The 14,393-nt window shown below is 32.8% G+C and overlaps 3 protein-coding genes across 3 annotated transcripts in view; all 3 read right to left on the bottom strand.

Moving 5' to 3' along the window:
• The window catches only part of LOC134264214 (E3 ubiquitin-protein ligase TRIM36-like), a 34,203-nt gene extending 27,980 nt beyond the window's left edge, over window positions 1-6,223 (bottom strand). Inside the window, exon 1 of the mRNA XM_062746510.1 lies at window positions 6,107-6,223. The gene's annotated coding sequence lies outside the window, so the exon portion shown is untranslated. The remainder of the gene's footprint in view (window positions 1-6,106) is intronic.
• LOC134264215 (E3 ubiquitin-protein ligase arc-1-like) overlaps window positions 2,461-14,393 on the bottom strand; it is a 21,505-nt gene continuing 9,572 nt past the window's right edge. Inside the window, exon 2 of the mRNA XM_062746511.1 lies at window positions 2,461-4,139. Within this exon, the coding sequence (XP_062602495.1) occupies window positions 3,191-4,126 (936 nt within the window). The 5' untranslated portion in view covers window positions 4,127-4,139 and the 3' untranslated portion in view covers window positions 2,461-3,190. The remainder of the gene's footprint in view (window positions 4,140-14,393) is intronic.
• Window positions 2,468-2,941, bottom strand: LOC134264209 (tripartite motif-containing protein 2-like). The gene has a single exon (XM_062746505.1). The coding sequence runs from the start codon at window positions 2,939-2,941 to the stop codon at window positions 2,468-2,470; it is 474 nt and encodes a 157-aa protein (XP_062602489.1).

Genomic DNA, 14,393 nt, shown 5'->3' with positions numbered 1-14,393 from the left:
ATTGTTTTATAGCTTAATTTCCATTATATGGTTTCCAATTCAACGTCTGCAGTTCAAATCTTACATCAGTTAAAAATCAATTTCGTTAGAACAACATACCCTATCCAACATATTCAATGATTAATTTCTTCGATTACTAGGATATAAAAATGGGTTATTTATATCATAAAGTTTTAAATTTTCAAATAAAACATTAAAGGAATTTTGGCGGTAAGTTTTCATTAAAGTTTAACCCGACCGGGGCAAACGGACATTTCTAGTCTTTCTGCAGTCTGCAGCTGCTGCTTATCAATACAGCGTTTCTTGTTTTGACTGCGTTAAGTTTCGTCTTTAATTTATTATTTTTTTCCATTGAAGAGCTACATAATTCAAATAAAATTCATAGAATAATATAAGTTAAGAATTTTCTCACACACACTTTGTAAAAAAAAGATCAATCCAGAGATACAATACTGGCTTTTAGAGTAAACAGTCATAAAATCTTTTAGGATGGTCATACATAGATTTTTTTCAAATTCGTAATAAAACAGGTACATATACATCTGTGCTGAAAAAACGTTGATATTCGAGTCTTACGATTTTTAAATAACTAATTTTTCTCATCTTCCAAAAAATTTGGTTTGGTAAGAGATCCAATGACTTAAGCGACGTATTTTAAGATTTCATACTAAATTTGTCAGGTCTTATAAGAAGGATATGGAGATAACGAACAGTATTCAATCTCAACGTCCATTAAACAATATACAAAATAAGAGCAGAGCAAACACGGACCTCTGAAACATCAGAGGTGGGATCAGGTGCCATGGAGGAGTGAGCATCCCCTGCCGATCGGTCACACCCGCCGTGTGCTCGTTGTCATGATCAGGAAATAACGGAAAAAATCCGTCGTCTATTCAGTGTATAAATAATGGACTAACAATTGGTATGAAAAACGTCAGTCAGCATATGACTCAATGATAAATTGTATTTGCTGACAAGGTCATTGTATCGACCATAGAATTTACGAAATGATGACTTTAAACGAGACTGTTGATATTCTTGTTTCATCAACTTGCTTGTCAATAATTTACCTCGTTTAAGAAATTGTTCATACGTAGAGCACGCTCTTGCGTATCGAATCAACTGAGATATATATACTCCGTATGCAGGTGATGAAGGTATATTGCTGCATAAGTAAGGGAAGTTGACGATAGAAAACTTAAAGTCATCACGTTTATCATATAGCTTGGTTGTTAAAAAAAGCTATTATTTCTAGTTAAAATTAGTTTAATAATTATTCATTACTTATCATTTAGAAAAAGATACAAAAATACATAAAACAGAACAGAAATCATACACGTACTCATTGAACGGAAAAGGGGGAATTTCGGGGAGGGGGGGGGGTCATTACCTATAGTAGACTTTCCGGGGGAAAATCGACCTCCATTATACCGGTACAACATTTGAAAACCTAAAATGTACAGGGAATTATAATCCAACTACATGTACGAGGGTTGTCCAAAAAAGTTCATGGACAATGACGTTTTTGTTAAAATAAATGATTCTATTGTATATCAAAATATTTTTTATGAAAAAGCAAGTCAGAATGATTTCGTTTTTATTGATGGAACTTTATATTTTTGTAAAAAGTCGGGGTCTTTAAAGGTCGCAGATAGTGCACGTGGACCAATCCGACGTCAATCTATTTTCATTATAACGTCAACATTTGGATTTTGAATTTCAACACATGGTCATGGACGCTGCCCCGTTCGGAGGGCCGACGTCGCTTTTTCTGTGGAGTTTTGACACATATTTGTTATGGTTTTTGTTTAGTATTTTCAATGTTTATATAGTAAACGATACTTTAGATATCAGAAAACGATAATGATAGCCTCTTTATTTTTGTTACATATAATTTCCTTTAAGTTTTGACTTGTTTTATATAGAAAATAATCATTTTAATCCAAACGCCTTATTTAAGATTTTATGGCATCTTAACCTTGGTCCGGGCGCACTATCTGCGATCTTTTTAAAGACCCCGATTTTTACAAAAATATAAAGTTCTATCAATAAAAATTGAATCATTCTGACTTAGTTTTTCATGAGAAATATTTTGATATACAATGTTTTTAAACAGAACCATTTACTTTAACAAAAACGTCATTGTCCACGAACTTTTTGGACAACCCTCGTACATACAAATGAACGTAGGAATTATTTCAAGGGTCTTTAATCAAATACAATTACAAACAAATGAACGTAGAAATTTTATTCAAGGATCTTTAATCAAATATGAAAATATAAAATATCTTGAATACAGTAAGTAAGATACAACAGAGAGTTCTTTGTTAAATAAGTTATTTTCTATATATGATTTGGTAATACTAGCAAAGGCTAGGAATCGTACAGCGTAAATAGAAATAACCTACAGTACAATGTACCTGCATACATAAGTGAATACACATAGTATAATTCTCTAACTTTGTGTCTATCTGACATATCTAATCTCTTTTAGATTTCCAGAGCCATCCTCAGCAACAAAGAGATTATCACTTTTGTCAACACACAAAACGGTAGGTTCATTTAATTCACAGTTATCTATATAACGTAGGAACTGTCCATTCTGGTCTAGGATGCGAATACAATTATTATAAAAGTCTGCTGACAGAATATGACACTGACTATCTGTTGTGATTCCCCATGGTTTGAATAGTTTTTTCTTAATAATAGAGCTATGACCAGTGTATCTGAACCTGAGATTACCAGCCTTATTGACTACGACTACAGCACTGGCACTGTAGTCAGCGACGCAGATATCCAGGTTTCTGTTCTCACTGATATGTTTAGTGAAGCTACTTTCTGAATACAAAGGTTTACCCTTTTTATCAAACTGGATTGTTTGATTCTCTGTGAAGTTTGAGTAGCGAACCACTTTGTATTGTTTTCCAACCTCACTGTACATAGTAACCAGGAGCTCACCAGAGGAGGTACTACAGAGTTGTTGAGGTATCCAGCCCTGTAGTCTGATTATTTCCTCTATCTGCCCACTCCTTACTTTATTCACAGTCCTTGTTGTCCCATCAGAGTAAACCAGGTCCCCATCACCTGTTAATGTTATATTATATGGAAAGTCCCCTGATTTTGTTTTGACAGTATTTGTAACCAAACTCTTAATGTTAAAGCATTTTAAATCACATGAGTTGCCACATATTCAGATTTCTTTTTCATTTAAACATTTAGCACCGCGGATTTTATACCCTGTACTAATGGACGTAATGGGTTCTGGAACTTCCAATAGTTCTTTATAAGTAGCTGTGGTCTTCATTTCCTTCTGTCTGTTGCCTTCCTTTTTAATGGATAAAGGTGATAAAGATCCAAATAATTTGTAAATCTGTTCTCTGTTTATGTTTTCTGAGATAAAGGTTGGTAGTGATACGTGAACGTTGGGAGGAAGTTTCCTGAATTCAGCGATTTTGGAGGAGTATTCTAAAGCTAAGGTCATTTTATTGGATACTTCAATTTCTTGTAGAGTGAGCAGTGTTTGGTCCATAAGAGATTGTATTTGCTTGATTTCGTCAAGGTGCTGTTTCAGAATGCTATTATGTTTGATTTTAATCTCATTGATTTCATTTTTCATTTCCTCTATGATTCTATCAATTTCTTTGTGCCATTCTTCTCCGTGTTTCGTCACTAATTCTGTAAGATACCCGTAATCCCCGTCTAAACTGGTCATTTGAGTTTCAATGACAATTGCTATTGATTCATATGCTGGAAAAAGATTATTTTCTATTTCTTTTGCATCATTTCCCATGGATTCCTTCTTTGCACCATATATTTCTGAAAGGACTAAGAGATCATGCTTTTTGTGTTGAATGGAGGCTGAGCATAATGAACATACAGGAATATTGCATTCATTGCACTGCAACTCACATATTTTGGTTGGATGTTTTGTACACCTTGGAAAGATCAAGGTTGTTCTTCTTTCTTCAAACGGAACCACTTTATGTTTATCATAGCCATCAGAAACATGTCTTCCTATGCAAGGTATACATAAGTTAACATCGCAGAAATCACAGTGCATCTGTACCACAGCAGTCTCACAAAGGTCACATCGGATAACATCCTGGGCACTTTTCTGGAGATCCATTACTTCACGAACTCTGCAATTAATTTTAAGTTTAGAAATGTACGTAGAATAATGTAACGGGCCATTAATATATGATATAAATCATATTGAGTTAATGAAAAAATAATTTAGACATTTTTAAAAGTATTTTATATAAATTCAACTGCGTTTATATGAGATGACTATTTTTGAAAATGATATTCTTCAAAAAGGTCTGATATAACTCTCTTTTTTCCCATTTAATGCTTTAAAATATGACCTTCTGTAGTAGCCTTATTAGAATCCAAGGACCCACATATGCAGCAAATTTAATGATATGTATTTCTATGAATTAAACTTACCAGGTATGCTGAATTGTTTTACTATCCTACCTAAAATTTATCATTTTTTCCCATCTCTGATAATTTTTCCCCATTTAATCAGATCGCAATTGTCCATAATTTAGATGTACACTACAAAAGGTATATTTCATTTTAATTGGGCAATCTGCAATACTGATGTATTTTGGATTCTAAAAGATTTGTTCTAGTAAAATTTACTCCTAGTTAGTTATTTGAATTAAGATTTTCTAACCAGTACTAGTTGAAATAAAATTTATTTAACTTCTTACATGTAAAAGGCATTGCTGTTTACATCAGCATGCATCTTTTTTTCTAAATATGGAGAGGGTAATACTGGGTATTTATTTTAAAATTTTCACTTTAAAAACACAAAAATCAATTTTCAGAGTCTTGCAAATTCTAACCCATCTCATTTTATTAATCCCTACCCTTATAGATTTATCTGGATTATATAATAATACAGGTCTTTTCCACTGTTCATTAAATGAACAGAGTAAAAATTTAATATTTTGCTTTTAAAAAAAATCAGCACAAATATGAAATCGAAGAAAAAGAGGACCAGATGATGCACAACTTTAATTAAGAAAACAATTAGGTACATTTTCTATAGGGTAGTATTGTCAGGTATTGGCACTTTTATCTATTCCCTATACCCCCCTTTAATTATTATATCTAATAAGAGAAAAATATATGCATAAATTGTATTTCTCGATGTTTTGTTTTTATCAGATAAAATCGCTTAACCAACAATATATATTTAAAGATATCTAACAGATATCCAGATATCGATTTATTATAGGCAATCATGTGACTGAGGTAAACGGTTCATTTATTAACAGATAGAAAGTACCACTTTATTGCAAATATTTAAAAAAGATGTTTATTAAAAATATATTAGAAATTTGAATATTTAAAAAAAATGCACTTGCTTAATTCGGTACTTTTAGTGAAACCCGTCATTGCAGAAATAATAAATGTTTATCAATGAAGGGTAAGTTGGACGTCAATGGTCTTGAAAGGCTCATATTGAGAGAAGACTGGAGACAATTACTGTACATGTTATTCTACATAACGCCAAGGGGTCATTTGCAATGTACTTTCGGTTTCAAATCTATAAACATTTGCACAAAATAAACAGGGAAAACAACTTTCCAGAGGCTTTTACAGAGTCCAACTTGCCTTCATTGATAAACATATATTTTTTTGCTGCAATGATGGCTTTCAATAGAAGTACGAAATTAATTACTAGTATACATATCTTTTCAAACATATAGACATTTTTAAAAATAATTTTTCTCGATAATTTCTTCAGTATTTGTTATCAAGTTGTACTCTTTATCTGTTTATCAGCGATATATTTATAAGCTGTAAAAGCTGTAAACATTGTAAAAATAAATTTTTGGACATGTTGACCTTTGATGAAACCTTTAGACATATAAATTATCATCTACACAGCGGTCAAATGTTTCCCAAGAAAAGTGATGCGTCCTTCCTCGTGTTCCTCTTTAGAAAACATGTTCTTGGCTTTTTAAAAAGTTGATGGGCAGATAATTTAAATACATATATAAATCGTTATACAGATTTCACTTGAAGGCACATGCAGGGACATGAAATATTCCGACAAAAGAAATTATTGCCTTTAATTACATTTTTTACTTACTTTAAACATGTATTAAATTCGATCTCCGATGTAGATCATGTTGTAATTTTGTCTGTTTCTATCATCTTTTCTTTTAGATTTCAAACTGGTAAACTGAATGAAAAATTGTGTTTTTTTTTTCTTTTTTTTGGCTTCTTTTATCACATGACACGGCGCAGCGCAGTTAAGGTTACAGTAAGGAGGCGAGGCCTAATTTGTACGGGAAATGTTTACTATGACGTCACACATAATATAAGGTCTTCAAAATTCCACAAAATGAAGTTATTTGCTATTTCAAACAGCAGGATAGCTGTATACTAATACAAACTTAAATTTTTACATGCAGTTTTGTCGTTTGTTTAATCCCAAACAACTATATAAACGATGCATCGAAATGCACTTGTCAATGTGACATCTCACAAAAATGAAACATCAGTGAGAGGCTGATCGAGTCCCATTTTGTTCAATAAAAATGTTTTTGCTCTCAAATAAAATATTATTTGCAGTTCAATAAAAGGTTGTTAACTTGGATGCGATTTCTATTTTAGTATTTTATTTATAAACTGTCCGTACATTCTCCAGATAAGTGATACTGTCGTGTGTTTGAATGCAGATTCATAGAAAAAGGAATGGAAGGGCCCTAATAAATCGATTTATTGCAAGGGCATACCCTCAATGTATCTTGTCAGGTTTTTACACATAAACTCAAGAAGCATCAAGATATTTGAAAAGTGCTGTGAACCTCATGAAATCTTTCAAATAAATTAATAATAGCTATATTTAATGTAGCTGACCAGCAAAATATTCAACCTGCCGGCCAACAAAATAAATTTTAGCAATTAAAAAAGGGAATCTATATAAGCACTTTTCACAAACTACATATAGTGTTGAAAAGGATTATAAGTTAAACTAAGATTTTTAACTTGGTTATGCCCTTGCAATATTGGAATTGATAAATGACCTCTAAACTGCAAGTATAAATGTTAAAATCATGTGACGTCGACATCACGTGACAAGTCTAAATGAAAAATCTAAATGTCCCAAACATGTAGATTTAAATCACATTACATTTGATTGATATCAGTGAAGTCCTTACTCCTAATAAAGTATGTATTTTTTTATCTTAAAAAATCGCCGATATATTCATTTGTAACCTTAACTGTGCTGCGGGGTTGTAAATAAGTAGGTAACATTTCCTGATCTACAGCTATTTTGAACTTTAGAGTTATCGCTCTTGATAGGTGCAAAATTCCGTATTTCTTTGTCTAAGTTGACCAAAGTAATTAAATATTTCGGTTTTGACAACGTTTCCAGCATTTATTTTAAAATTGTTTAACAGTTAATTTATGCTCATTTTAAATTTCTAAAACTGCCAAAAATTTAGTTATCAAATATCAGTATTACTTCTTATCTTTTTCTGAAATTTCAATATGAATATTATCAATGGATTAGAAAAAATAGATAGCGTCCGTCCATCTTTTTGATAGATGTATTTCGCTTATTTCTAATTCCTATTAAATGTTTCTCAAAGTCATGAACAAATTCTGCTTTTTACCTCTCAAAGACATTTAAAAATTCAATTTCATCAAAACGTTTTGCTCCGTGCAATGATTTTTTTCTGTAATATATTTCTGATGCTCATTTTTTTTTTATAAAAATCACATTGCTTCTTTTATTCTTACTGTAAACTCACAATTATTATCGTTTATGAATGAAAAGGATATGGCGATAATGAACAGTATTCAATCTCAAAGTCCATAAAACAATACAAAATAGGAGCAGAGCAAACACGGAACTCCAAAACATCAGAGTGATATCATCCCGGGGACTAAACAGGTGATTCATTAATTTAACCTTAGCTTCAGACTAATTATAGAAAAAAAAATCACCATTAGATTCATATTAAAATCTGTGTCAATTATTGTGACTACACAGTACAGGCAACGTGTATTAATCCTTTCCGCGTTACAACGTCGCGGGTTTTGATCGCGGTGCTACCTGAGACCGTGTTTACACCGCGGCGGGGCCAGCTACCGTTATTCTTCAGCTTAGATTTTCTTACCTGTAAAGTATAGTCGACTTTTTAATCGTGTCGAAAATTTAATTAATACATTATTATAGATTTATACTTACATGGATTCTTTAAAAATTCATTTTTAAGTTTTATCAAATTGTTTAATGAAAAAACATCTTTCTTTTTCTTTTTCTTTTTACCAATAGTCACTCAAAATTAATAAATTCTCAAACACGTCTGTTAACAGTAACATATGTACAGTATAGGATGAAATAAAGTCGAATAATTTATCGAATATATTAACTTAAAGTTTATTTTCAAAATCAATAATGCCACCCCAAATGATCTTCAAATTGCTAAAAAGGTATAATTAAAATTTAAAGAATGCCATGATATCGCTTCTCTTTATAAGCACTGTAATCCGGTGTTCACAATCAGCCCGTGCAGTTGCAGTTACATGTAGCTATGTGTTTATTTATCTGCGAGATTATATCAGTCATTTGGTTTCGTTTAGAAAAGTACCGTTACTTCTGTATACATGTCTGTTATAAATAATAACATGAAAAACGATGATAGATAGTGATACATAATTACAATTAAATTTTAATAAAACACGCATAAGTGTAGGAATACCGTTGCTCCATTATTATGCGCTACACTGTAAGACTATGAACTAAATATCGACGATTTTTTTTTTGGGGGGGGGGGGGGTATTGTTAATAAAATAATCACAGGTCATTCTATTCAGAATATCAATAATAGCATAGCTAGTATTTGAATGTATTTCTATTTTCTGCTCTTTTCGAAAATTACTCAAATCATGTCTATGAACATAACAAATTTCAGATTTCTCCGGTTCAAATATAAAACACAAACACAAATATGGGCCCTTAAAATATTTGAACACATAACACAGAAATTAACTTATTTTAATCAGCAAGTTGCCATGCTTCAAGTTTTCAGATGTCTGTGTAACCGTTCGGTTTTCCTCAGGTAAGTTTGGTGTGGAGTGGAGCTTAATCGAAGCGGATGAGAAGCCCCGAGGGAACGACGCTGTCTAGTGTACATACTACCTATATACACAGGATGTTACCTGAGTGTATTAACTGTATGCGTTTTCCTACGACATTGTAAAACGAAGCCTTTTTTTCTTCATGTGTAGCTCATGAATTGAAATGCATGAAATAAAGAATGTTTTTGTTGTAGACAGAATCCTTTCTAAATTTTTTGTTTCAAATAACTATTTTTAATAACTCGACAATTTTAATATACTGTGTTTTTCTTAATCAAATTTTATAGCAAAAATACATTTTATTTTACCACCAAAATTTATCGTTGTAATCTGGCGACAAAAAGGGAAGTAATTCAAACTAGATGCTGTCATGAGACAGTAATACCCGCACTATGGTGTTTTCCTCTAAATACACACTCCTTCATATTGGACTTTCCAAGGAAGAAGTCAAAATAATTCTATAAATATCACCGTACATGTATTCGTCAAATTGAACATAAAATTTTCAGGTGACCATATGATCTATATGAGCCTCACATATGTATTTTGAATACTTAATTCATTACCAGTCTGAAATAACAGAATTTAATTAATGATTGAAGTAAATTACTTAATTAGATTCAGATAAATATTTTGCCCATAATTTGGAACTTTTTGAATTTACTTTCTCAACGACATATTATTTCAGTACAAAGCGTTTTTGATGAATTTATCAAAATGTGCAAACTGATTTTAGTACTTGGTCGGGAAAAAAACCCATTGAAAATACAACCCGATTAATTTGTCAATGCCTATCTCTCTCTCCCCCCCACCCCCCCACACACACACTCTCTCTCACTCTCACATTTTTTAAAAATAGACCTAGATGGCAAAGTTATGTTAAAACATAGTTTATTATGATAGTTTGAAATTTGTTCTTGTACTAAACAGTTTTACGTGTGAACATCTTATTTTCTACATTCACATTGGGTTTGCGTCACCCATTATCATATTTATAGATATCACCTCTCGGCACACCTCGGCCGATTCATACTGGCAACAGAATCAGCAAAGGTTTGTCGAATGAGATTATTTAGCACATGTATGCTGACGATGCAGTGTGGTCAGTTAAAATCATTTGTGTTTTAATTGGATTATATGGATTATATTTCATGAATTCGTTGTCACGACCTATGACATTCGGTAAGTACAAGATTTAGTATAGATTGCATAAAAATAAATAAATGCAAATGGTTAGGCTGAAGTTCAAAAAGGGTCAAAGATCATCGCATGCCACAGTCGACAAATTTCACATTGTCAAGTTATCTCCCGTTGCGGACATTCAGTATATACAGGCGCAGATCCAGAATTTTTTTTTTCAGAAAGGGGGGGGGTGTCACACCTCAGTCAAAAAAATCAGCCCAAGATTTCATGAGAAGCAAATAAAAAATAATAATAAAAACAATGATGGTGGAGTCCCTGTTTTCTAAGGGGGAGGATGTCCAAAGTCATTTTTATTCTCTACAGTACATAGTCTTATTTAAATAACTGCTAATTCCAGGGGGGGGGGGGGTGGTGTGTGTCTGATCTCCCTAGCCACTGACTCCCTGTACATGAAATGACAATTGATCTTATGACTCCATAATAGTAGAAAATTTTTTCATTTGACTTAATATATACATATTTTGTTTCCTATGTTTATGTATGTTTGTCTGTCCACAGAAACTTTAACCTTGCCTATAAGTTTTAAGTGGATTGGGCTATACACATGGCTTCAATATTTCATAGGTAAATTTCTTTTGGCAAAACCTTTTAATGGGTACCACCAATTTTGACCTCTTGATCTCTTGACCTTGGAGTTTGACCCACTTTTACAAGAAAAATACCTTAAACTTGGCCTAAGTTTTGAACAGGTGGTGCTAGGACTTTCATGCTCTAACATGTGTAATCATTGTGAACTTTCAACAGGTATAATTATTTTTGACCTAGACCTTAGAGTTGAACCCAATTTAACTTTAACCTTGGCAATAACTTTTGAACAGGTGAGGAAGTTCTAGGGATTTCTCTCTTTTTTCACATGTGTATTCCTTGTGACAAGACTTTCCCTTTGATACCAACAATTTTGACCCTCTGACCTTGACCTTGGAGTTTGACTTACATTTGAGAAACTTCAACCTTTGCCAAAAGCTGCCATAACAGTAGCTGTCCAAACAAACAAATTACTAAAAAAACACAGTATACATGTACATATTTTATATTCAACAGATATACATCTGGTCGTATCTCTAGTTCTCCCTTGAATGAGACATGGTGATATAAATTTTAAAAAATAATTATGATAAGAGTTGAAAAGGTTGTGCATATTAAAATATACTAAACTCTGCGGATGAATTAGATATACCAGTTTAGATATACCAGTTTAGCTTAATTTTGCTACCCAAAGCACCTTGATTAACTATTTATAAGCATACTGTTTTCTGAAATGTACTGATTTCTGTTGTCCATCTGTTTGTCTGCAAACTTTTCACATTAACTTCTTAAGAACCACTGGGCCAATTTCAACCAATTTACATTTAAATATGCAGGGGACTTTTTCCAACATAAATCTTCTTCTCAAGAACAGCAAAGACATTTATTGTCCCCCATTTTCGCTAAGGTAGGGTACATTAAATCTCATTTGTTTGTCAATCTGCCCATCTGTCACAATAAATTTAACCTTGCAATTGGTCATCATGGTCGTATATTTTGAATGAGAAGAGACAGGACTTTTATATTAAACATGTGTATTAGTATTAAATGGGACAATACCATTCTAAATACACTATGATTTTTATTACCCATGACCTTGAAGTTTGACCTAATTTCATAAACAAATTAATTGCTTTGAATTAATCATTTTGAAAAATAAATGAAAGGGCATTCATATTACCTGTGATAAGACCTTTCCAAATGTATCGTGACTTTTTGACTCTATGACCTTGACCTTGAAGTTTAACTTAGTTTTCATTAATGTTGTATTTCCTTTTCATTGAGAAGAGATTCGACTTTCACATTTCAAGTGAACATTACCCATAACAAGATGTTTCCCAACATCTATGATTTTTTACCCCTTGACCTTGATGTTTTAACAAAATTTCAAAAGAGTGAACTCTCCCAAAAGAGGATAAGACCACTGTTTAAAACGAAAAAGGAGTTTAGGGAAGACTGGGCTTTTTCCATAAAAAACGTCATTTTTCGACCCTCATTTGACCCCCCGGGCAAAATCAAAATTCCGAAACCTGACTGCACATCTACATGACCCCACCAACCATCTCCCAAAAGATGATTAGGCTGCTGAGTAAAATGTAAGAGGAGTTCAGGGAAGAAGGGTCTTTTTGCATTAAAAAAGTCATTTTTCGACACCCATTTGACCCCCCAGGGCAAAATCAAAATTCCGAAACCTTACTGCACATCTACATGACACCACCAACCATCTCTCAAAAGATGATTAGGCTCCTGAGTAAAATGTAAGAGGAGTTCAGGGAAGACGGGGCTTTTTGCATAAAAAACATCATTTTTCGACCCCCAATTTGACCCCCCGGGGCAAAATCAAAATTCCAAAACCTTACTGCACATCTACATGACCCCACCAACCATCTTCCAAAAGATGATTAGGCTGCTGAATAAAATGTAAGAGGAGTTCAGGGAAGACGGAGCTTTTTGCTTAAAAAACGTCATTTTTCAACCCCCATTTGACCCCCTGGGGCAAAATCAAAATTCCGAAAGCTTACTGCACATCTACATGACCCCACCAACCATCTCCCAAAAGCTGGTTAGGCTGCTGAGTAAAATGTAGAAGGAGTTCAGGGAAGAAGGGGCTTTTTGCATAAAAAACGTCATTTTTCGACCCCCATTTGACCTCCCGGGGCAAAATCAAAATTCCAAAACCTTACTGCACATCTACATGATCCCACCAACCATCTCCCAAAAGATGATTAAGCTACTGTGTAAAATGTAGGAGGAGTTCAGGGAAGAAAAGTGTGACAGACGGACGGACGGACGGACGGACGGACATGAGTAACAACAATATACCCGAACTTTCTTTAGAAAGTGCGGGTATAATTACATGTCATGTACATATGCTAAACGAAAGAAGAAAGTGGATCATAAACAAATCTCTCGATAAATAACAATAAAAGTTAGACAAAATCCACAAATGGTCAAAAAACTGATAAATCAGCGGTAGTTTTATTCGCTAGACTTAAGAAATTGATATACTGATCAAAAAAGAGGAAAAACGATCATGCACGTGCCTTAATATTGTTATATTTTTCTTCTCTCTATCTCCTCCCTCTCTCTCTCTCTCTTTCAATCTTCTAACTGGTACAGATATAAACAGACACGAAATAGCATAGTAATGGATCATTATTTGATTTAATTAATATCAAATACTTCATTAATTTGCTTTAAAAGTTTCTTTTTTTTTTTTTTACTTTTATTCTTTTTATACACTCCGTTTAAAAAAAGCAACAATAATCAAACACAAATCCCAAGGCTAATATTGCATCTGAAAATGACATCGATGAAATAATAATGAAACAATGAATCAAATGTGTTGTTGAATGGCTAAACAACGATGTGCACATCCAGCGAGCGTTACCCAAGGTATACTCTAAGACAGGTGTGAAACCCCCAGGGCATGTCGTTTCCTGCTTAGGCACTGCTAATCCCTATACACAGGAAATGATCGCGGCTAATACTTAATACACAAAGAAACAGAATTTGTCAAAGAAAACAAAAATATATGAATTTTTGCATTGAATATTTATTAATATAAACTATAATTTCGTCTGTGAAGTTTATCATTACACCTGCACATCCTATCTTATCTATTGAACACGAAAATCGAGAAATATTGAAATTAAAAAGAAAGACATTTTTTTTTTAAAGTAATACATGTTAATATGAAGGTGAAAAACGATATTTTTTCTTGATCTCTTGTATAAAGTTCACGTGCTCAAAGTTAACTCTCGCCATCGAATGCTTTCCGGTCATTTGACAATTTGAGAAAAATGCCTGCACATTTATATAAAAGAGGGAAATGAATTAAAGAAAAGTTTTCTTAATTTGGGAACAGAACATAAACTATGAGAATTTAATAAAGAAGAAAAGAACTTTTTCTTGATATCTTGGATAAAGAAAATTTAAGTTCACGTGCCCACTACATGTAACTGCAAATGCTCGTCATCGGATTTTTTCCGGTAATTTGACACTTTCAGAAAAAGCCTGTACATTTTATATACAATAAATCGAAATTAATTAAT

This window comes from Saccostrea cucullata, unplaced genomic scaffold (assembly GCF_032062105.1).
Source record: "Saccostrea cucullata isolate Sc308-1 unplaced genomic scaffold, CSIRO_AGI_Scuc_v1 ctg565, whole genome shotgun sequence".
In the NCBI taxonomy this organism is placed as follows: Eukaryota; Metazoa; Mollusca; class Bivalvia; order Ostreida; family Ostreidae; genus Saccostrea; species Saccostrea cuccullata.
The sequence above is the reverse complement of the archived record's forward strand: the minus strand, read 5'-3'. Positions and strand labels throughout refer to the sequence as shown.